Source organism: Papilio machaon, chromosome 8 (assembly GCF_912999745.1).
Source record: "Papilio machaon chromosome 8, ilPapMach1.1, whole genome shotgun sequence".
In the NCBI taxonomy this organism is placed as follows: Eukaryota; Metazoa; Arthropoda; class Insecta; order Lepidoptera; family Papilionidae; genus Papilio; species Papilio machaon.
This window is the reverse complement of record NC_059993.1, coordinates 8,921,007-8,944,572: the sequence shown is the minus strand read 5'-3', so window position 1 is coordinate 8,944,572 and position 23,566 is coordinate 8,921,007. Positions and strand designations below refer to the sequence as shown.

At 36.0% G+C, this 23,566-nt stretch overlaps 2 protein-coding genes across 2 annotated transcripts; one reads left to right on the top strand and one right to left on the bottom strand.

The window, feature by feature from the left end:
- Positions 1-1,113: 1,113 nt before the first annotated feature.
- Positions 1,114-18,822, bottom strand: LOC106720277 (neurotrimin). The gene is made up of 10 exons (XM_014514872.2): positions 18,630-18,822; positions 5,916-6,019; positions 4,434-4,638; positions 4,126-4,284; positions 3,317-3,445; positions 3,088-3,225; positions 2,198-2,347; positions 1,866-1,976; positions 1,631-1,744; positions 1,114-1,388 (listed from the first exon to the last, which is right to left on the bottom strand). The coding sequence occupies exons 1-10, from the start codon at positions 18,733-18,735 to the stop codon at positions 1,369-1,371; spliced, it is 1,236 nt and encodes a 411-aa protein (XP_014370358.2). The 5' UTR covers positions 18,736-18,822; the 3' UTR covers positions 1,114-1,368.
- On the top strand, positions 7,806-13,309 carry LOC123721176. The gene is made up of 2 exons (XM_045678904.1): positions 7,806-8,246; positions 12,846-13,309. The coding sequence occupies exons 1-2, from the start codon at positions 7,880-7,882 to the stop codon at positions 13,118-13,120; spliced, it is 642 nt and encodes a 213-aa protein (XP_045534860.1). The 5' UTR covers positions 7,806-7,879; the 3' UTR covers positions 13,121-13,309.
- Positions 18,823-23,566: the final 4,744 nt, after the last annotated feature.

Below are 23,566 nucleotides of genomic sequence, written 5' to 3'. Positions count from 1 at the left end.
CTTCAGTATCATTATATCTTAATTAAGGCAAGCGGCAGCTGAACCCTGTTTATTAAGTTATAGAGCGTGTGTCCTGACAAAGGTCTGGGGGAAAAGGGAGGGGACAGGGGAAGAATTTAATTAGCTGCTGATAAACTAATCAATTTTGATCCTCTCAAGTATTTTCATTTAATCAATTTTCATTACTTAAACACTATTAACTGCTCTCAATATTCAGTGACGATGATTAAATCAATTACGCAAAAATAAACACCCTATCATTGTTACCTTGAAAAAGTTAACCTTGATCTGAACAGAGAGAGTTTATGAAAAACACAGTATGGAATTTTTCTTCGTATATATAAAATAGTTGTAACCACGGTATACCAAAAAGTTACCGAAGGTTGTGGTATGTCCCCAGTGAAGTCGGCCATACTTAATCATATACGTTGTATTGCCCACAGATTACTAACATAATATTTGCCACTAGTTCTGCAAGAGTTTTCAGCGCTTTTAAAGAATGAAATCATTAAAACAACCTTATTTTTTTCAGTATTTATTTTTAGAACAGAACAATTTTGTACAATACATCGTCACATTTTGCAAATCGTTCTTAATTACGCGATATTATAATAACGTCACACACATGTCATATCAACATACAAAGTCAAGGTAGATGATAGTCAAACATAAGCAACGAAATATTATGTTTTACATTTCACTGCTTACGTTTATTTAATGCAATAAACTATGTACATGAAAGAAAATGGAAAAACAAATGTTTGGTATACAAGGTGCTCTTTATGTTTAAAAAATATATTTATGTACTCGTATACAACGAAATAACCTGATTAGAAAATAGGTGAAAACAATGTCAAATTTACGTATTAATTAATGTTTTTATTTTATTTAACTTTTTTCCATTTTTAAAATTTGAGCAGTTTACGTTGTTTGTTTTATTTAATCTGGTTAATTATAATAAATAAAGCTGTACAAAGTTTTGTGTAAAAAAAAGAACATTAAAGATATAATATCACGTTTTCACGAAAAAATACATTTGACTTGACTTTCATTTTGTTTTATATGTCACACTTCTTACAAAAGTAGGTAATTATATATCTATCGTTGTCGAATAACGAATTACGAATTACACACATACGTATTTTATATACGTATTAAACGGTTTATGTACACAGTTCCTTAAGTCTACAAGTCCGTATATGGGCAGGAATCACTCACGAGTACAGGAGACAGGTGGCCGCGATATCACGCTAGAACACCGATGAGGAGCAGACAGGGCAGCCAGGTGGCCGCAGCCGAGGTGGCCGCGTCACGTAGCGGTGGCCAGCGGTCACTCCAGGTCGCGTCGTCGTGGCCACCCGCCTCCGGTCAGGTCGTCGTCTTCATTTCTTGATACAAATTAATCAGTTTGTATGATAAATTAGTTCTTTTACTATTGCTATAAAATATAGTTCAATCAAAAAACAATCAAGATTGTGACATAATTTAGTACAGAACACGGGCCAACGTGGCCAAGGTAACCAGAGTTCGGTCTCCTCAATATCGTCCCAGCCACAGCCCGACTACTAGTTACTGGTAAACGGATACTTGAAATAATTAACAGACTTAAACGAGTACGTGGAAGACTCACCAAGGTTTTGCATGTGTTGTTGGCTAAGTACGACGTAGGCGCCCTCCTCCGCGGGGTCGGACATCACCCCCCGGTGCAGCTCCTCCAACTCCCCCTCCGCCGCATCTGAGCGTACTAGTTAGGTGCAAAATGTGTTTGGTGCAAAATCATATGTTTTTGTTAAAAAAGTAATAAAATCACAATAAATTTGTAAACATTTAAAATAAAGCAATTCAATAAAGTGTTAATTACGTACATGTTGCTATGGTATTGGTGGTCGGCGGTGGGATTGTGGTGGTGGTGGTGGTAGTTGTGGTTGTTGTTGTGGTTGTTGACGTTGTCGTCGTGGTAGATGTTGTAGTCATCACTGTACAATAAAAATATTTGAATTCATAATTATAAGAGGAATAATCACAATTCTTAAGAACTTCATAAGGACTATTCACTGTGCTTTCGTTTAACCTTATCGCATGAAACCTATTTTGTAAGTTGAGGTGGTATTCAATTCGTACTTTTTCCCAGAATGTGAAACGATTGGGTCTTTGTTGTTTTGTTTACGCTTATATTTTTATGTTGCATATAAGTTACAGTGTAGGAAGAGATCTGCGTGGGCCCTGTCGAGGGCATTCTCTGCGTGGCAGCGGTAAGCGCCGGCATCTGCGCGCGCCATCTTCACAATTCTCAGGCTCATCGAGTATATAGAGTCCTTCACTGTAGTCGTTATTACGTATTTTGACCCTGAAAACAACATGCGCTTTAAATTGATCTAAGTAATACATTTATTACTTTACTAAAACTAACTAAAAAAAGAAGTCGGATGAGCAATGGAAATAAGCTAAATTAAACATACACTGGCATTTTTATTGTTTACTAAGAAAGTTTTTCGTAGGGCAATGTTAATACAAGAAATAAGATGTGACGTTATTGTCACATTTAACATTGTTAACTCTTTTCAAGATTACGGCGTAGATACAGTCTGTTGTTTACATTAAGTTTATGGGACTCTTAATAATATAATTTATCATTTTTATGTTATATGTTCAAATATACGGAGCAGTAAAAAGTAATTCTATTACAAATAACATACAACACTTATAAATAGCCGCTAAAATAATATGAAATTAAATAACACTTTGACCTCCGGCCCGCGCCCGCCGGCCCGCGCCCGCCGGCCCGCGCCCGTCCGTCCCATCTATCAAACGCTTTGCAGAGGTGTTATTTGAAGTAAATTCTTTGGAGAGTAGCCAAAGAGTTGCTCGATAAAATAGCGCCCAAATGAAATACGAAGATATCCTTAAGAGTAAGATTAAATTTCTATTGTGTTATATATTTTATCTAGCTCGTAGTGCAGCGATGCGTCAATGGAAATATCAATTTTAAATCTTTGGTTTATTTATTATTTATCTATTTTATTAATAAAAAAATACGCATAAAACTACAAATTAATTAATTTTGTTCTAAAACATTAGAGTACTAACCATTGTATAGCCGCTGTTCTCCGTTTAGCGTCCAGTATGTCTGCGGCGGCGGGTGGGCGTGGGCGCGACATCGCAGCGTGACGGCGCTACCTGCCCCAGCGCGCATCGCCACCGCCTCGGCGTACACTTGCGGCGCAACTGCGCACACGTCGCATTATCATAGTTTTGTTAATGAAAAAACGGTTAATTTACAATTTGTGTAGGGAATTAGGCTTAAAGCTGAACTTACACATGACAATGACTTGTATCCTCTTGCTGACGGATGGCGGCACTCCGTTGGAGGCTATACAGAGGTATGCTCCTGACGTTTCTCGTTGCACCGCACTTATGTTCAACCATTCACCGGTCCATTTGGAAACTAAAGAGATTTTATTCAATTTATTTATCATTGATTTATTTTTCTCAATATTTTCATGTGTTAACGATAAAAAGTAAAAGATCTACTATACGCTGGAGAGCGTTTGAGACGAGAACACATTTTGCAGCCATATCCTAGGCTAAGAGCTACGCTGAGTACTTTCCATTAGTTAGATAACATTAGTTTGCTAGCAAAGGGGTCATTAGCTGCTCTTTAAATTTAAAAAGATTATGGTTCATACATATTACATCCGTTTAATACAGATAAGTAATTGTGTGTGAAAAAAGTTTACTGATGTGATTACCCTACATCTTTATGATAGTAAAAAATAAGATTTAAACCGCAATGTGGATCGTTAGCAATGAATGCAAATTAGTTAAGTTTATTTTTAATTTACATTTACAGAAACCCGAGATTTCCTTTTGTGTTTGCGCGCGCTGTTGTTTTGTTGCTCAACAAATTGAATGTGGTTATTGTTAGCGCAACTTCTTGTCCCGCTGAGGATTAATGATTATTTAACTTTTGAAATGTTATTTGTCATCGAGAACTTCCACTTAAGCTTTTATTAGAAAAAGCAGGGCAAAAAATAACTGTATAGAATTATACAATTTAGAAATATCTAGGGAAAGGCAATGTATATTAGCAAAATGGTTAAAAAAGAAACTAAAGTGTCAACGAACCAGTAACTTTGCCATCCAGTGTGAAGTGCGCGGCGTCCTCTCTGCGCCAGGTGACGGTAGGCGAAGGGTTGCCTGAGGCGAGGCAGCGCAACGCGACACTAGTGCCTTCCCGCGTCGTCACGTCGCTGCTGCTCGCTTTGCCGTCGATGTCCGGCGGTACTACGTAACATATTCGAGAACGACAATGCTTCACTCAGCATTTATTCTACTACCAACGACAAAAAAGTCAGATTTAAAGAACGGAAATGCAAATAAAATATATTTTAAAAGCATTTAGGTAAAATATGGATAGAGATGTTGGTGCTGACCTACGACTTGTAGACGGTGCACCTGGCTCATCATAGGCTGCGTGTTGAGCTGGCACATGTAGCGGCCGCTGTCAGCGGGAGACACGCCGCGCAGCGCCAGCGTCCACGCGCCCTCGCCCTGCGCTACGCCCACGCGAGGGTTCTTCGTGATCACGTGACTGCCGATGGACAGGATCGTCTGCGTGTCCACGCGCAGCCACGCCACCTGCATACGCCGACTAACATTTAGATAAAATAGTATTCACAATTCTTACCTGACATAAATCTCATTTGTCAACAACAAAATATAAGGAAGACAATAATTACACAAATTGTTAAAGCCTGTAACAAAAGGCATCCCATCTTTTATATTTTTCTCAAACGGTACTCGTTCATTCAAGACGTTTGTTGTTTTGTTTCCGATCATCAACATCAACCTCCCCGCCTGAGATTAATTAAAACTTCCTTTATCTCTGTGTTATTTTAATAATTATTCCAACATTTTTTATGTCAGAATAATTACCTAAGTAGTAAGAATCTCTAAAAAAACATTAAAAAATATAGAATCTGTTAACAATTGACAGGAATTGTCGCTTGACGAATTGGACATTATACATAGGATCGAGGTGACTTGAGTGAAGTGAATTGTTAATTTTAAAAATGAGGTATGTTAATAATTTTTGGCTTTTTAACATTAAAAATTACAAATGATAATGTCTTTAAAAAGTCCTTATTTTTAATGAACGGCTGAATTATACGTAACCATTACCATCCTAGCAGTATGTGAACCCTGATCAATGGTAACAGAAACAAAGCGTTCCAATTTGTATTCAGAAACGCAGATAGGTCGCGAGCGAACTTAATGTAGTCACGATAACGGCTTCGTTAAAGTTGTTAATTACAAGTGTACGTACTAATTCAGCAGAGCAGGCGCCGGTAGTATCGTGAACAAACACACGGGAAATTGCACTGACACAACTACACATAAAATTTGATGAAAAATATTTAACCTAAATTTAAATAAAAGCTTTTCTTAACTTTGATCGGCAGAGATACCGTTTGCTATCCTTCGATATTTTTATTAATGTTATATTGTTGTCCATCATCAATCTGCCCTTCTACTACATACTGTGCCTCACTCTCTCTCTTCTACACATCTCTATCAGGTGTCATATTTGTATTCACTCTCTTCAATCACATATCCTCTTTCACATAATCCGTCCACACTTTCTTCATGCTTCTTCTACATTTTAACCGTCCAGGTTCAATCTCAATACTTTTTTATTTATGTGATCATCATCTCTCCGCGCAATATGTTCGTAACACACTAACATATTTGCTTTTTTATGCCATTGCCAAATGTTTTTCAATTAGAGGAAACCGTATATTGCTTTGATAAACGATGTCTCATCAAAATTTATTACTTCCGGATGTTTGCGTGTCGTCTCTACACTTCTTAAATTTCTTTTTCGAATTGTAAAAGGGAACAATCTTTGTACAAACCTTGTATATTTGCAGGTTGTCGACCTTGCAGGTGATGGCGGCGTCCCTGCCGACCGCCACGGTCACATTGCTGCCCTCCCCCACGAAACTCGGTAGATTCACGTCTGAAACAATTGCATACTATTTATATGAATTAACTACGTAAGGTCTCCTTAATTAGAGTCCTCCGCCACTTTTCTGTATAGACGCACGTCAAGTTTCTGATGGTTCTTTGAGCCTAGCACGAATGTTTGTGAAAATCGCCATGGTATCATTTGACATAATTGACGATGACGATAAGAAGGCGATTTTCACGAACATTCGTGCTAAGCCCACTATATGAATATTCACACATAAGAAAAATAAGTTGTGACGTTGACGTGACATTTACTGAGATAACTCGTCTCGCGACTAATTAAATTAAATCAATACCAACTCGTCATTGGGAATTAACACATTAAAATTCAAAAATAATACTTCAAAAAAAAAAGGAAATACAGTATTATGTTTTGAAAGAATGTGTTACAAAGTTTATAAATTTGGCAGATGTGAAACATCGTGTGTGTACAAGTAATATGCATAAAATATTAAATATTATAATTAAATAAATAAATAATAACGATAATGATAATGCTAATGATAATGATAATAATGATAATGATGATAATGATAATAATAATAATTATAAATAATAATAAATAATAATAATATATATATCTATACCTCAGTATAGCGTGGCGACCCGTCGCCACGGCAAGCGTCGCCACGCCAACAATTCGGTTTACAAGTGATCCTATAGATGTTTCACATCAATAAAAACCATTCTTAAAGACTTATAAAAAGTAGAAATGGCAGAAGTTTTAGTTCTACTCATTATTCAAAGAATCACACATTTAATATGAAATACTAATAAATATCTATGCAATATTTTTTCATTTCTGTCTGTAACAGCTCATAACAAATGTCTACGCCATATTTAAAAAGTGGCAACATTGCCACAGAGCAGCGACAGTGCACTGTCATCGCTGCTCTCGCGCCGACGGCCGACCGGCCGGCGGTCGTCGGCGCCATCTTTTACTTCACTTCAATTTCAACATTCAACCTTACAACAAGCACGCGATCAAGTAAGATCTTTCAATGATTCTTCACGAACCTGCACCGACATAGTTTCGAGCCGGATTCGAATAATTTCTATTGGAACTCAACAATCAAAAGGGGCCAAGAAGAAAAATTTCGAAGCGGTGCGGTCGAAAAAAGAAGATTGATCGACATGGACGCGTGCTGAATATCAAATCTTCAATTCATCAAGCCAATATATACCTAGAGAGGTTTGCGGAGATGAGTGAGTTCGTTCCAATTATTTTCCAACTATTTACGTAAATCTCACTATTGCAATTTTCAATCTATTTGTTCAATCATACCAACTATCTAAAGGTGTGTTATTCAATTTCTTTGTTATTAATCATTTCAAAAATCATTATTCCAAATTCAAAAAACTATAATTTATTTCGTTTCAACAAATTAAAAATTGTCGCGTCATCCCACTTACCTTCACTAACTTTAAAAAAAAATTCAACTATTGTACATTTCTAAAGGGTCTAGAACGGTGTATTGCCTCTATTTGTACTAATGCAGCATAATTTTAACCATTTGCTAACTTAAATTTCGAACATTACAGAAATCCATGTGGGGTCATTGTTCCCGCTTATGCCGGTTGGTAGCCGAGTGAACCCTCATGAGCCTTCGGTTGTTCTGCCATCTGCTTGCTTGAATATAACCTAACGTTCTGCCTGCTTTTTTCAAGTTTTTTCACAAAATTTAAGTATTTTTTTTTATTTTTTTACTTACCCTCAATTTAATTTTTTTATTTGCATATGTAACTTTGTTTAATTTTCTTTACAACAGCAGGGATTTATAATTTATTTCATTTTCATTAACATTTAATTAACTTTGCATCATTAATTTACTTTCAATTAACAATCAAAATGGACATCCAAACTTTGAAAAAATCTAGAGCAAGCTTCAAATCAAAATTAACAGTGTTTAAAAAATTTCTAGATACATTATTACCTAGTAAAACTATAAATAGTGTACAGGCCCATGAATTAACCATAAGAAATGGGAAAATGCAAGAAATGTACAATGACTTTGACTCGGTACAGAATGATATAGAAGGATTAACCGACATTCCAGATGACGAGTATGCAGAACGAGCTGCCTTCGAGAACAGCTACTTCAGCGCCATGGCTGTTGCGCAGGATTTGCTCAGCAGGCATGCCGCTGTTAATGCTGCTACTGCTGCGGGCAATAACAGTGCATCGGTGTCGGGCTCAGGTGTTATTGGATATTCAGGTGGGCCGAGCATCAAATTACCAACAATACATTTACCCACCTTTTCTGGTCGCTATCAAGATTGGTTAGAATATCATGACACCTACAAATCATTAATACACGACAATCACACAATTCCAAAAATACATAAATTTCACTATTTAAGAAATTCATTAAAGGATACAGCGGCTTTAATTATCAAATCTATAGAATTTTCAACGGAGAACTATGATGTTGCCTGGGACTTACTTTGTGACAGATTCAATAACAATCGAATTTTAATTAACAACCATATTCAAGCTCTATTTAACATACAGCCTGTCACGCAAGAGTCTTCCAAGGCTCTGCGGAATTTAATAGATTGGGTAAATAAAAACCTACGGGCTCTTAATACATTAAAACTTCCAACAGAACATTGGGATGTGTTAATTATTCACATGATGTCAAGCAAACTTGATTTAGTTTCAATACGCGATTGGGAAACTGAGCGTAATCGGATTCAGCATGTACCATCTTTGCAAGAGTTCATGCAATTTTTAAAAAACCGTGCAGATCTTTTAGAAACCATCGAAGAAGCTCAGGGACAACCTAAGTCACGACGTTATAGTGATGTAACTCACAACCGTCCCAAGACATTTATTGTTAATGAAACATCTAAACATAAACAATTTAAGTGCCCCGTTTGCAAAAATTTTCATTCCATATATCAATGTCCTAAGTTCAAGGCAATGTCTATAGAATCTCGGCTAATAAAAATAAAAGACCTGAATCTTTGTACAAATTGCTTGCGGTCTGGGCACAATGAACAACATTGTAGACTCAGTTCCTGCCGCTTATGCACAAAGCGACACAATACTATGTTGCATCCATCTAAACAATTTAATGAACCTCCGGTTAATCAATCTTCTAAAAGTGACTGTGTTGTTCTACCAAATATACAGGAACTATCTAAACCTGTTACACTATCATCAATACACAATAGCCAGGTTTTATTATCAACAGCAATGATTACCATAGAAGATCATGCTGGGCAATTACACAAAGTACGTGCTCTATTGGATAATGGTAGCACTAGCAGTTTCATAACACAATCTTTGCAAAGGCAATTAGGGATACCCAGTTATTCCACATGTGTATCAGTCCAAGGACTAAATCAACAATCGTCCAACATCTCACAAAGATGTGACGTCACAATTTCATCTCTATATCAAAATCATTATACTACAGAAGTTAACTGTTTTATTGTTCCCAATATCACTCAGCTGATACCCACGGTTCCCATCAATACCAATTCATTTGAGATTCCTTCCCAAGTTCAACTTGCTGACCCAACATTTGCTGTGCCGTCAGAGGTGCACATGTTGCTTGGTGCTGATCTATTCTGGAATGTTCTTTCTTCAAATCAAATATCTCTGGGTAAACACAAACCAATCCTCGTTGAAACAAAACTTGGTTGGCTAGTTTCTGGTTCAATTCAATTACCATACAAAAGAAAATCAAAACAATTTTATTCACATACAGTCCATTGCCATTTCACAAACGATATCGAGCTTGATGAAAAATTAAACTATTTTTTTGAATCTGAAGCCGCTCCAGTCACTCAACAATTGCACGATCTTAAAGCTGAGAGTGAGTGCGAACGGATCTTCACTACCACAACAAAACGCCACCCAGATGGCAAGTTTATTGTTACAATTCCATTTAAAGAGTCCCCGGACTGTCTGGGTGACTCGAGTCAACAAGCTTTGGTTAGATTTAATTCTTTAGAACGCAAATTTAAAAGAAATCCTAGTTTCAAAAAAGAATATATCAATTTCATGAATGAATACATAGAGTTAGGACACATGTCTGAAAATACAAACACACAATTTACTACAAATTCATATTTTTTACCACATCACGGTGTCTTGCGCGAGGGCAGCATCAGCACACGCTTGCGTGCGGTGTTTGATGGATCCGCAATGACCAGTACAGGTGTCTCACTAAATGATATTCAACACATTGGCCCTGTAGTGCAAGACGACCTATTAAGCATACTTATTAGATTTCGACAGCATAAATACATTGTTACTTCCGATATAGAAAAAATGTACAGACAAATCTATGTAACAGAAGGTCAACGCTCTTTACAACAAATTTATTGGCGTTCAGATCCTTCAGAACCTATCAAACAATATACACTCAACACAGTAACATATGGTACAGCCTCAGCACCATTCTTGGCTACCAGATGCTTAAAACAATTAGGTGAAGAGTGTTCCAATCAATTAGTAAGTCAATCTATCTTACACGATTTTTATGTAGATGATTTTATAACTGGAAATGATGACAAAAATACACTAGTTGAAACCTGTAAGGGTGTTATTAGTGAACTTAAAAGTGCTCATTTCCATTTACGAAAGTGGCGTTCAAATAAAACGTCCATTTTAAATGAAATTGTTGATGAAACCAACAATAATGACATATTGAACTTAAATAAAGATGATTGTGCACGGACCCTAGGCGTAGCCTGGGCCAGCAAAACTGACACATTGTTGTTTCCATCAATACCTATAGATGATACCTCAATAACAAAACGCACCATTTTGTCCACAATAGCACACATCTTTGACCCCATGGGTTTAGTAAACCCATGCATGCTACAAGCAAAGCTTATCCTTCAGGCTCTATGGGCTCACAATATACCTTGGGACGGACCAGTACCAGCTGATATTGAGTTGCAATGGAAACAATTCATAGAATACTTTCCATACATTTCTCAAATAACAATACCTCGAAAAGTGTTATGTGAAAAGTATATAACAGTCCAAATTCATGCCTTCAGCGATGCTTCAATTAAGGCATTTTCAGGTTGTGTTTATATTCGCACAATATCGAGCAGTGGCCAAGTAACTGTACGCTTACTAGTTGCAAAGAGTAAGGTGGCACCTTTAAAAAATAAACTAACAATGCCAAGGCTCGAACTCTGTGGTGCTTTACTTGTAACACAACTGACAAAAAAGGTAGTAAGTGCGTTGCGATTAAACATTGACTCAATACAGTTCTGGTGTGACTCAACTATAGTGCTGGGCTGGATAAAAACTTGCAAAAAACAATTAAAACAATTTGTATACAATAGAGTAACAGAAATTACTAATACATTTGATCCAGCAGCATGGAATTATGTCCCAACCAATCTCAATCCGTCTGATATAGGTTCCAGAGGTTTGAATCCTTTACAACTCAAAAATTCAAATTTGTGGTGGGAAGGTCCGCACTTCTTGCGGCATCAAAACATAGATTGGCCATCCCAACCTCAAAACTTAGATATTTCAAATTTACCAGAAATAAAATCTAACTTTCATATTTCTGCGACTGCAGTCTTGCAAGATATTGATGAACATTTCACAACCAAGTATTCAAATTTTAACAAAATGCAACATATCGTAGCTTATTTATTAAGATTCAAACACAATTGTCAAAATAAAAATAATAAACATATTGGTCCACTTAGACTTTCAGAATTAAAACTAGCATTATTAGTGTTGTGCAAAAGAGTGCAACTAGATATGTTTAATAAACAATATTTTTTACTCATGAAAGGTGAACTTTCACCAAAAGATAAACTGATTAAATTGAACCCTTTTATTGATAATGACCATCTTATTAGAGTTGGAGGTCGATTGTCAAACTCCAACTACGACTATGACACAAAACATCCAATATTGTTACATGCATCACATCACATAACAAAAACATTAGTACAACATTACCACACAATATTATTACATGCAGGACCACAATTACTTTTATCTACACTACGGCACAAATTTTGGATCGTTGGAGGACGCAACCTCTGCCGAAAAATAACACATCAATGTACAACTTGTCTCAGATTTGCAGGCAAAACTTACCAACCAATCATGAGTACACTTCCTGCGGAGAGGTTGCAGTCTGAATTCGCATTCTTAAACACAGCTACAGACTATGCCGGTCCAATCATGATATTGAACAGAAAAGGTCGTGGTGCACAACTTATCAAATCCTATATAGTTGTGTTTGTATGTTTGGCAGTAAAGGCAATACACCTTGAGCTCGTCACCGATCTCACTTCGCAAGGTTTTATTGACGCGTTAAACAGATTTATTGCCCGCAGAGGTAAGCCAGCAACTCTTTATTCTGACAATGGAACTCAGTATAAAGGGGCGTGTACTGAATTGTCAAAATTTTTAAAGGATAACTGCAACAATATAGTTTCATATTCGGCTGAAAATGATATAAATTTTAAATTTTGTCCTGCTTATAGTCCCAATTTTAACGGTTTGGCAGAGGGTTCAGTAAAATCGGTAAAGCACCATCTAAAACGAGTCCTATCTATGACTCATTTAGACTACGAACATATGAATTCTCTTTTAGTACAAATAGAGGGGATACTAAATTCTAGACCTCTCACTCCTCTTTCGTCCGATCCTACGGATCTCATTCCCTTAACACCGGCCCATTTTCTAATTGGACGAACAATAACTATGTCGCCTGCACCTCAGGTGGAAAATCACCAATTATCAACTTTAAGCAAATTCAAGAGAATTCAACAATTAAAATGTCATTTTTGGACCAGATATTATAAGGAATATCTTTCAGAACTCCAGTCCCGCAGCAAGTGGCGCACGCGAGGAACGCAACCGCAATTAGGAGAAATGGTCGTCGTGAAGGATGATCGCCTTCCACCAAACCGATGGCTGATTGGAAGGATCACTGGCGTCCACCCTGGCAGCGACGGTGTCAACCGCGTCGCTGACGTCCTCACCACAACCGGGACGCTGCGCAGAGCCTACAACCGCCTCTGCCCACTACCTGCTGCGTTGGACCAGGATGCTCCTGACCCAAGGGGGGCAGCCTGTCTACGCCATATTTAAAAAGTGGCAACATTGCCACAGAGCAGCGACAGTGCACTGTCATCGCTGCTCTCGCGCCGACGGCCGACCGGCCGGCGGTCGTCGGCGCCATCTTTTACTTCACTTCAATTTCAACATTCAACCTTACAACAAGCACGCGATCAAGTAAGATCTTTCAATGATTCTTCACGAACCTGCACCGACAACAAATTATAGGTATAGGTTTTGCAAACATCAAATAGGAATTCCATTGAACCGCACGCCCTCTGTTGGCAGTAACACGTGACGAATGCCCACATCAGTGGCAAAATCGCGCGCTTTCATTAAACCATTTCCTAACGTTTCGTGGAAAAGTATATGGTACAATATTCGAAGACGGGAATAGGTTTTGCCTTTCATTGCTGCTGTTGATATGAATTTTATATGAATAGTATATTTATACAAAAAACCATAAAGCAAATTGTACGTACTTGATTTTACCTAAGTTATACACATGCAACGATCATTATATTTGTAAGACTTTCTGTTTAACCAGTAGTATACAATAAGACCTATAGTAAAAAACAGTGTTCAATGTACTTGCTTCATGTACGAAGTCGTGTATTAATCTGGACGCAATGCATTGTACAGCTTTAGTACTATTTAGGACGCGTTGCTGAAAGAAAGTTTTCAAAGCAATATAGTTGTTAAAGAACGTTCTCTCCACTCCACAACTATAATGGACTTCGTATAACAATACCGTGAGCAGAGCGCGCTGTTATTCAGCAGTCGCCAGTGGAAAAATGTTTTAAGTGAACTCCAACAAAGTTGTAAGAAAAGGAAAAAAATAAAATGATGGTATTATTGAACGGAAAGTTAGCTGAGTGTATGCAGGAGAGCTTAAAGCGGTCTATTGTTTAACAAAGCCGCATGAAGTTAAGGAATAAAGCAGGTCGACTTCTCGATAGATGATCTCGTAGTGTCAGTAGAGTACTCGGATGTCGAAAGTAATTGGATAACTTAAGACAAGTAAGAGCTGGACGATCCGAAAATGTTTTGAATTATTTTCAGTACACTCCGAGCTATTTACTATATCATATTAAAATACTCTTAAGGATCGTCAGTAGGAGGAAGATAAACAGAAAAAGGGAAGAAAAACAAAGACAATTTAAAAAAATATGTTTGGATGTTAAAAACATAAATATGTGAGGGCACTATCTCGATACATCTCACACAAACAAAGACCTCGTGGCTTTGCGATAAAATTTACCGGCAAACAAACTAAGCTCGCTATTTGCGGCTCAAGCTGATAAATTAAGTGGCGCCCTCTGGCGCGAGCCTTGCGGACATACCCTCATTAATATCGGACACAATTTGCTTACAGCCCGCTATCTATCTAACATGTTTATTGTCACATTTTAATTATAAATACAACATTATTAATCCATTTAAAACTCGAATGAATCTAAAGCAGAAAAACCTTTGCGAATTAAATATACATAAATGTACAAATATTTTTCAACGGTGAAACCAACAAAGTATATACAATTTTTTATGAAATGAAAACGTTATCGTTTACGTTCCATTTGTAGGATTTATAAATCTTATATTCATACTTTTACAATAAATTTGTTGAATTCTTCAAGAAAAGATTTTTTACAAAGATAATAAAAACAAAGTATGTTCAACATTCGAGTCACGTGTCGCTAGAAATACGTCGTAACGTTACACATAATGTCAGTCCAACTGAACCATTGAACACGAAATATTCCCTTTCAAACTATATTTCAATGCGCGCATAAAATAACGTAGCCATATTCATACCTTTCATAATATTATCATCCCAAGTACAAAATGATTTATCGTCCATTTGAAGATTTATAATTTCCCTGAGGATTTAGTAAGTAATCATTTTTTTTACGACGCCTTCACACGGTGTTTTTCAATTTTATTATGAAAGCGCTCGATAAATAAATTTTACAGAAACGATATAAACTGAAGAAATCTAAACAAGAGAAAAGAATCGAAAGTGTTTTTTTCACTTTCTCAAAGCAAATCTGCTTAATTGGTCCCAATTAAGGAGTTTAAAAATTATTTATCTTTTTTAATCCGCAGACTTTATTTTGTACTTTTAAAAATCAATAATTAAATATTCGTTTCTGATAATCGCTAACTAACGCTAATTAAAAATCACAGCTTATCTCAAGCGGTCGTGTCTCGCCTGGCACTGAGTCAGTGTGACGCGATCGCGAATCTTCTTCATCATCATCATCATCAGCTCACTATACGTCCCCACTGAGTGGCTCGACGCCTACCCTAAGTTAGGATTGAGTAGGCCATAGTCAAACACGCTGTTCCAGTGCGAGTTGGTTTACTTCACACTTAGCTTTGAATTTCTTCACAGATATGTGCAGTTGGCATCACAATGTTTTCCTTCACCGTAACAAATTCGTATATATGTACATACTAGCTGTCGACCGCGCTCTGTCCGCTCTGAATTAAAAAAAAACTTAATTAGTAGCCTCTGCGTTCTTCCAGGCTATGTTATACATCTGTGCCAATTCAGGGAGATCCGTTGAATCGTTCTTGAGATACCTTCAAGCAAACATCCATCCATCCATCCATATATCTAAACATTCGCATTTATAATATTAATAAGATGTAAATTGAAAAAAAAGGGATTCGAACCCAGGACCTGCATATTGCAAGTCAAGTGTTTAACCCTTGAGCCACCGACGCTCGCATGTAGCAACCACCGCGAATGTAGCAAGTTAATTCACCCAACCTAAAGGACGGGACTGTAACTAGTCGGTATCTAGACCGGCCTACACGTGAGTTGAAATTAGGGCAGCGCGTGAGCTTTAATTTACTTAATTTATCTAATTCGTTGATAGTAATTTACTTGTCTATTTCAGCAAACTCACAAATTCACATTGATATATTATAAAACTTAAGCTTTGTCAATGTATTATTAGTTTTGTGATAAAAATCAACATCCGAATTGAAGCAATAAACAAACGAGAGCGTTCGACCAAAAAAAACCTAAATGAAAAGTGCAAATCTTTTCCGAGAAGAAAGGACAATACAATAATGTACGTGCATTGTAGTCGTATTCAATAAGTTTTTCGGTCACGCCACTCGGCGATTACACCGTCGACCGACGGTGACCCTACGCGAGGCGATATTGTCTCGTTTGGCCTTCAGGCCTCGAATCGTGCCCAATTTCTTTTATACAAATGACTGTATTTGGGTTTGGGTCTTAATCCTAATTCTATTCAAGACGACCGCATACTATATCTTGAAGTGGGTTATTTTGTGTTGTAGCACACGCACGAGGCGAGTAGGGTTTGATTCGTGACCAACAAAGTTTTATTTGGCAAAGAGAGCTACATTCATTTTATTGTCGCAAACGGTATTGCTAGTTCAATCTTTGATAAACAACAATTGATCCATCTAAGTTTTGTCGACGACTCAATGTAAGGGCTCGACCCTTACATTGAGTCGTAAGTAAGTCAAGCTACAAAACATAGAGACCTGCCCTCTGGCTGCCATTTAAGTCCGCAAAAGGTCTCTACTGCCTTTACCGACTTAAAGAAAATATTTTTTATATATGTATTGCCTAAATGTAACATTTGTGGTGTCGTAATAACTTCTAAATCATTATATAAAGTATAAATACTGGTATCGATCATAGTCCTCTTTATCTTTGTAGGATTGTCTGCCTCATAAGTAAAGCACGCGCTATTACATTAACGGTATGTATTAAAGTACAACACTATAGTATTATTACTTTTCAATAGAATAAGATGTTCAATTCCAACGATCGGATCTCGGCGAGAGTTTGACAGAAGTTTAAACTTCCAGTATTGAACAGTGTTGAGATCGGATCATAAAATCAAAGTTAACTCATAACTGAAAACAATTCGGGCTCATAAATACGAAGGCCAATTAATTTTGAGTATCGTCGAAGGAAACAGCGATGAGAGATCCAATATCATCTGTCAGCTGTCGGCTGTGAGCTGCCGCAATGGCTCACTTTGGCGATTCCTTAATTCATATCAAGTAGGCTTTCAGAGAAGACATACAATGTGAGGATTTCCAAATACTTAGCTTTCAGATAAACATTATGTTGTAAATTTATTCATAGAATTTTTTTTTATTTTCAAAGATACAATTGTAATTTCCATTTAGGTGAGAATTAATAATAAAAAATAAGCCAGTAATGTTTAATTCAACAAATTTGTTGAATTTAAATTCCTTTACTTTAGTTTTATTCTTTAGTTGATTTCTGAGTATTAAGAACACGAAAGTGAAGATTTAATAGGTAATACATTATTTATTGTAAACATAAGGCAAGGTCCAGATAAGTAAAATAAATAGCACAAGCTCTGTCGTACTCGAAAATTCTTGATTAAAAGTTTTTTTTCCAAGATTTACAGATAAAGCTTTGTGGAGAAATGCTGCGCCTAATCTTATTTCTCCTTTGATTAAATCCAGCCAAAGTAGACTCGCTTCGAAACCAAATGGAATATTCATTATGCAAGAATCGCTAAAGATATTCAATGGCAGCACTTTTGATAAATGATATTACGTTAAAATTGTAGAAAATCTAAGGCCTTGCCTACATTAAGCTTATCACCGGCCATTTGTGCGTAGGGTCTCTGGCATTTTGCAACAGAAACTTGAAAATTGCAAAGCATTTTGGTGACCTGCTACACCTCGTATAATAATGTAATGTTAGACGCTATAAACCAAAGAAAATATAAACTGCTTTATACTCGCTCGGGGTGAGCAAATGACTATGCGTTTGGTGTGAACAAGGCCTTAGACTCCACCTGATATAACCAAAGTCGTTTATCAAACTAGAAATTGGCTTAAGGCCTACGTAACATGCACCAGTTCATCGCTCAATTAAATTTGTAAAGAACGTGAAGTCTACAAGATGTTATTGTATTTCCGGTATTGTTATAACGAGCGCAAAACGATAATAATGTAAAGTTACGTATTGTTATTACTTATTGTTACAGGAAACCTTCATTGTACATATATTAAGTCAGTGCTTAGGATTTTAGTCAACTCAGTTAGAATGCAAATTAGAATGCTACGAGAACTGAACTTGTATTGCATAATTCAATTTCGTTATAACACTACATTGCAGTATCAAAAGGAATCTTTTTTTATTTAATAGTTCAATGTTTTTGTTTATAATTTTATTTAGCAAAATTTAAAATGTTTTGTGGTAAACTGATACAACGAATTAATCCTTTGATTAAATCAAGGTCGAGCCTCTCCATACCCGACAGTGATTACAATTTGTGTGACTAGAATAGTAATCAAAGGATATCTTAAAATAATAATTTATTTTAATTCTGATGGTAAATATATAATACACATATATATAAATAAATTTAAAAGCTTGTAAATATCTTCTTATAATCTGCAAAAATATTCTTTTAAGTACATAATAAAACAATAAATTAAAAAGTTTATCTTTACTCCATTTTTTATTTACATGTGTAAATTAGTTCAAACACAATTTAAATCAACTCACCCACAGAGTCTGTACATTGAAGTAACACTGAAATTCCTAAAACAATTAACTGCCACCGCTTCAGCCACATCACTAAACTTTGGCACCCCATTGTCACATAACTCATGTGCCAAACATAACGCTTGCCGACACCTGTTCGGTTCCGCTCTATGTCGCGACCGCGTCACAGTTTGTCATCAACGACGTACACAACGTGCGTTCAGAGAGCGCGCGACGACACAGGCTCCCTCTGGCGACCCACACACAACTGCAAACTTCCAGCTTCGCAGGACGGACAAGGAAAGTCATCGCTACGCATGCGTGGGCCTACGAAGTGTCAAATACAATCCTCTAACCCTTTTTCATAATATCATAGGTCACACAAACGATTCAAATGTTACATATTTGGAAAACATTGTTGTTGTCTATCACCATGTGTTGTCTGTCAACATGTGTTGTCTATCACTATGCAATGATAGACAACACATACTGTGTTGATAAAATAGTGTGTAACAAAAGCGGCAATCGACAGCACATAAGCTCGAGACAAGCGAATTCTGACGATTCTTTTATGCAGTAATTTCTAGGAAAGACTCAGACGAACATTAAGAAATAACTAGTATTGTGTGCCGCATTTTCTTAGAAAGACGCGTTTGTTAGAAGGAAAATAAACATAAGATATTTATCATGTTATTTCAGTAGCTGCATCTAACTAAGAGATGACAAAGTAATGTAACACGAGTAAATAGGATTGAATCTATCTACTGTTGTATAGAATATTTAAATTTAATACTCTTTGTACGTATATTTAGAAAATGTACAAACTAAAGTCTCCTTCATTTCTCTCTTGAGAGAATCTAACCCGTGCTTCACCATTAGACCATTTTCTCGTGTGTGGTTTTTACATACTTCTCGGCGTTTTCCCGCGCATAAATCTCACCCCCATCAATCTTAGTATCCTCGGGAATACTGCGCTTCAGGGAAATTTATAACATTGTACGTTACCCCTTTTAGGTAGGTACCTCATAAGAAGGGATAAAAAAACGCTGGAAGATATTGTGCTGGAAAGAGAAATTCAGCTAAAAAAGGGAAATAAAATCATTAAAATTTGCAGGCAAAAATGTATTTTTTATTTACTTACTTTTTATTATTCACGCTTTTAAGTATGCGTGAGCTTATTTAGTGTATTAACTAATAAATCACTGCCATTATACTGCGAAACATTTTTACACGAGCACTTAAACGCATTGTAAAAAGCATTGATAACACGTGACAGCCGGCAGCCCAAAGCCCAGGCCCGAGCTGTAGCGCTCATTATCGCACTTTTCACAAAATTTATTTGAAACTCACAACGGCCTACAACGTTACATAATATTTTTATATCTTATTAATATTATAAATGCGAAAGTTTAGACGGATTGATGGATGGATGGATGATTGTTGGAAAGTATCTCAGCAATGGCTCAATGGGTCTTGATGAAATTTGGCCCAGATGTAGAACATAGCCTGGAAGAACCGATTGGTTACTTATTAACTATTTTTTAATCCGCGCCGACGGAGACGCGTGCGACACCTAGTTGTTGAATATTATGAAATACGAGTACTTAAGTATCGCTGCCACCTGATTACTAATCGGGTAACTAACAAACACATTTATAAAAAATTGTCTCTGACACTGTGAGTCGAGGGGGCTAAGGGATGATGCTTTCCATTCCATTTTCATTTGTATAAAAAATCCTTAACAACCCCCTAATGCATATTGATACTGATTTGCATTCGGTTTTTCCATTTACAATTAGCTTCTACTTCAAAATTTCAATATCATTGGAGGGTATTCGCACAAAATTTCATCAAGTATTAATAAAAATAAGTAAGACTTCAGTTTTATCATAACGTAACAATGGGTGAGTTAACAAAAGGAATTAGTCACTGTGAAAAAAGTATACATTTTGTATTCTTCTATAATCAAAAATATTTCTATGGTGATAAAAATCAATGTTTTGGTATATTGTATATACTCGTAATACAGATGAAGAGAGAGTCAGAATTCAACAATTTTGAAGATGAAGTTATGGTAAAAATGGTAAGTAAATATTTAAAAACCTTGTATTTTTAAAAGAAAATTTAAGCTTTTGTATGTTCCAAGAAAGTTGTTCGATATGTAGTACTTTAAAGCTTTACGGACAACGCGTATCTACTGTAACGTTCAAAAGCTTATCGAGAACTTCTACTTATACAACTTACATATAACTTATAACAAATACTCCATTATTTCAACGTTAATATTTTACAATAAATAAGTACTCAAAAAATTGTAAATTACATTGTACAATACCTACAGACAATCTTCAAAAAATTGTAAATTAGTGATTGGACGTTTACATAATACTGTACCGGGGTATTTGAACACAAAATAGTCGGTTAACTGTAATTTTTAGTACATCCACAGGAAAATATTCTATAAATTCTCAAATGTTTGACGCGGACACGATAATTTGAAAAATAGATATAATGTATGGGCGTTTTTATACGTCGTGTCGTTAGAAAGTAATTAAAATCGGATTATACGTTTGGATTCTGTCCGAAAAGCTTCAAGTTATAAACCTAATGCGTCCTGAGTCCGCAAGTAATCTTAATGTTAATACAACATCGGATCTGTCGGATAAGTTGTTCAATGCAGTTAAGAAACAATGTTAATATTTTTAATACTTAATTATATTTTTAGATATTATTTCGCAATAATTTTCTCAAACATAATCTCTTGTCCGCTATTTCAGATAATGAAAGTTTGTTTGTGTGCGCTTACACTGGAAATAGTGAAAAGAAATTCAAAAGAATTGTTGAAAATTGAAAGTGGGACGTCGCGGATGAAAACTCACGCACGTGCTTTAAGTAAATTAAAAAGCCGAGAACACGAATCACAGCCAGCACAATGAATCGGCTTACCTAACTCGACTGCAGACAAATACTAGTATACTTGTATATATAAAAGTTCAAGTTATTATAAAACACCACCAGTACAAATATTTTCGGGCAAGTCGAGGTGTAGACATAATAAATATTGTGATGTTAAAAAACGTTTTTGTATACTCTTGAAAATGAGGACTATATGATATAGAAAGCCTTGTATTCCTTTAATCCCGGTCTGGAATGACGTGATAACATTATTTGTGTTACTTGTCTCGTTGCCAAACATAAATCATTTCAGGAATTTCATCTAATTTAAGAGAAAATTTCACGGAAAAGTTTTAGGTCATAAATATTGCAAAGAATATAATAATTTTTTCGTTATTTCATAAGTTTCTTTCGGAGAATTTTTTACTTACCTGCGTTATTTTGTGAAATAGAATTATATTTCAGAAAGTGAACATTTCTCATATACTTATAGTGACAATATATGAAAAGCTTTTAATTTCTTTATATTGCAACAGATATGAAATGACATTAGAAACTGTGAACACGGACGTTTGTCAATGTCGTGTCGTAACGGCAGAGGGCGCTCCACGTTGTCGCCACTCGAGGTGAAAACTTTGAGCGCCTTTATTTAATTAAAACTAAATTACAATCATGTTTACAAGAAATTTTATATTAATTATTTTTTTATAGTTAAAAGTAAGTGCTGGATATGAAAAGCGATCAAAATAACGTATATAAGACTTACATATATAAAGTTAATTCTCAATAGTATTATAATTGCTACCAATCATTTAATGGCAATAATTTTTTTAGTGACATTAGTGAGTTTGATTCTAATTTAGTACTACATCGAATACCGTTGGAACTTAGTGTCGTACCACACCTTTTCTAAACCTAAATCAATCCGTAGATATATATAATTTTTTGTTGTATATGTTTGCAGATTATCGCGAAACTGCAACAAAACAGAATATAGACATGAAATAAAGGAGCTGTAGCTATAGGTCGACAAATGATGTAAGAAAAAATAATTTTATAGCAGTGTTTGGTTGTTTTAGAAAAGGTGTCAAAATTTAGCCTCGTGCCTCGTGCCTCGTGATTTATACAACATTCCAGGCAGATAAAATCAAATCAAATCCGACATCAATACAAAGGTTCAACAAAAGAATTTTTTATAAACGATCGTATTATTCCCTAAAACCTTAAAAGAATTATTCGGAAATACGAATAACCTTTTCACTTATTCCACGAAACTTAGCAAAGATAGAATTTTCATTTTGTTGGTGTTCCCGGAAAAAATCACCAGACATACGAATCGTTGTCCTTGTTCTCGATAATTTGACAAAAAGGTGGACGCATACAAAAGGTGATAGATAGTAAAATGGTAAATACAAATGTTTAAGTTTCACTTACTACAGTCAAAATTATTTTTGTCGAACAAATAATCTATAGACCGACAAAGTTATCTGACCCGGTGGGTATAGATCAAAATAAATTAAGACTGCTCAACAGCGCCCCCCTGATAATGTCAAAAAATTATCACAAGTTCCTTGTTGCTTTGTTTGACCGAAATAATGCACTAGTAGCAAGCCCAGTTACCAGTAATAAATCCTTAGCTTCTATTATTGTGACGGACTAGGCAAAGAGCTGAGGTTGTAAATAAATTCTGTCACTATAATAACGTAAACTGAAATCTTTTTATGAAATAAATGCTCACGCTTCAAATGTCATGTCTCTTAAAAGTCAAAGATCGTTAGACATTAGTCACGTAAATACGAAGCACCACAAGTCACCGAGACGGAAACGCCGAGGTGGCTTAGCATTCAGCGCTGCGACAATTTACAGCCGCTTTACATTGCATTGCTCCTACCCGCAGCAATATCTGTAACTACATTGAGAAGCTGCCAAGCTAACTGCACAGCAGCGTGCACCTACTGCATGTTATATATGAGTACTATACACGTACTTGCACTTTCCCATCAATTGCTTTACATGAATGCAAATTTATGTTTAAATCAAATATCAGCACAACAATATTCTGT

What these genes read in the sequence shown, in the direction of transcription:
- LOC123721176 (XM_045678904.1), top strand. Translation starts at nt 7,880, where the DNA reads ATGGACATCCAAACTTTGAAAAAATCTAGAGCAAGCTTCAAATCAAAA. An exon ending in AGGTGTTATTGGATATTCAG is followed by an intron (nt 8,247 to 12,845) that starts GTGGGCCGAGCA and finishes AATATCTTTCAG; the next exon opens with AACTCCAGTCCCGCAGCAAG.
- LOC106720277 (XM_014514872.2), bottom strand. Translation starts at nt 18,735, where the DNA reads ATGAGTTATGTGACAATGGGGTGCCAAAGTTTAGTGATGTGGCTGAAG. An exon ending in AGAACAGCGGCTATACAATG is followed by an intron (nt 2,348 to 3,087) that starts GTTAGTACTCTA and finishes TGTTGTTTTCAG; the next exon opens with GGTCAAAATACGTAATAACG. An exon ending in CACCAATACCATAGCAACAT is followed by an intron (nt 1,745 to 1,865) that starts GTACGTAATTAA and finishes GCACCTAACTAG; the next exon opens with TACGCTCAGATGCGGCGGAG.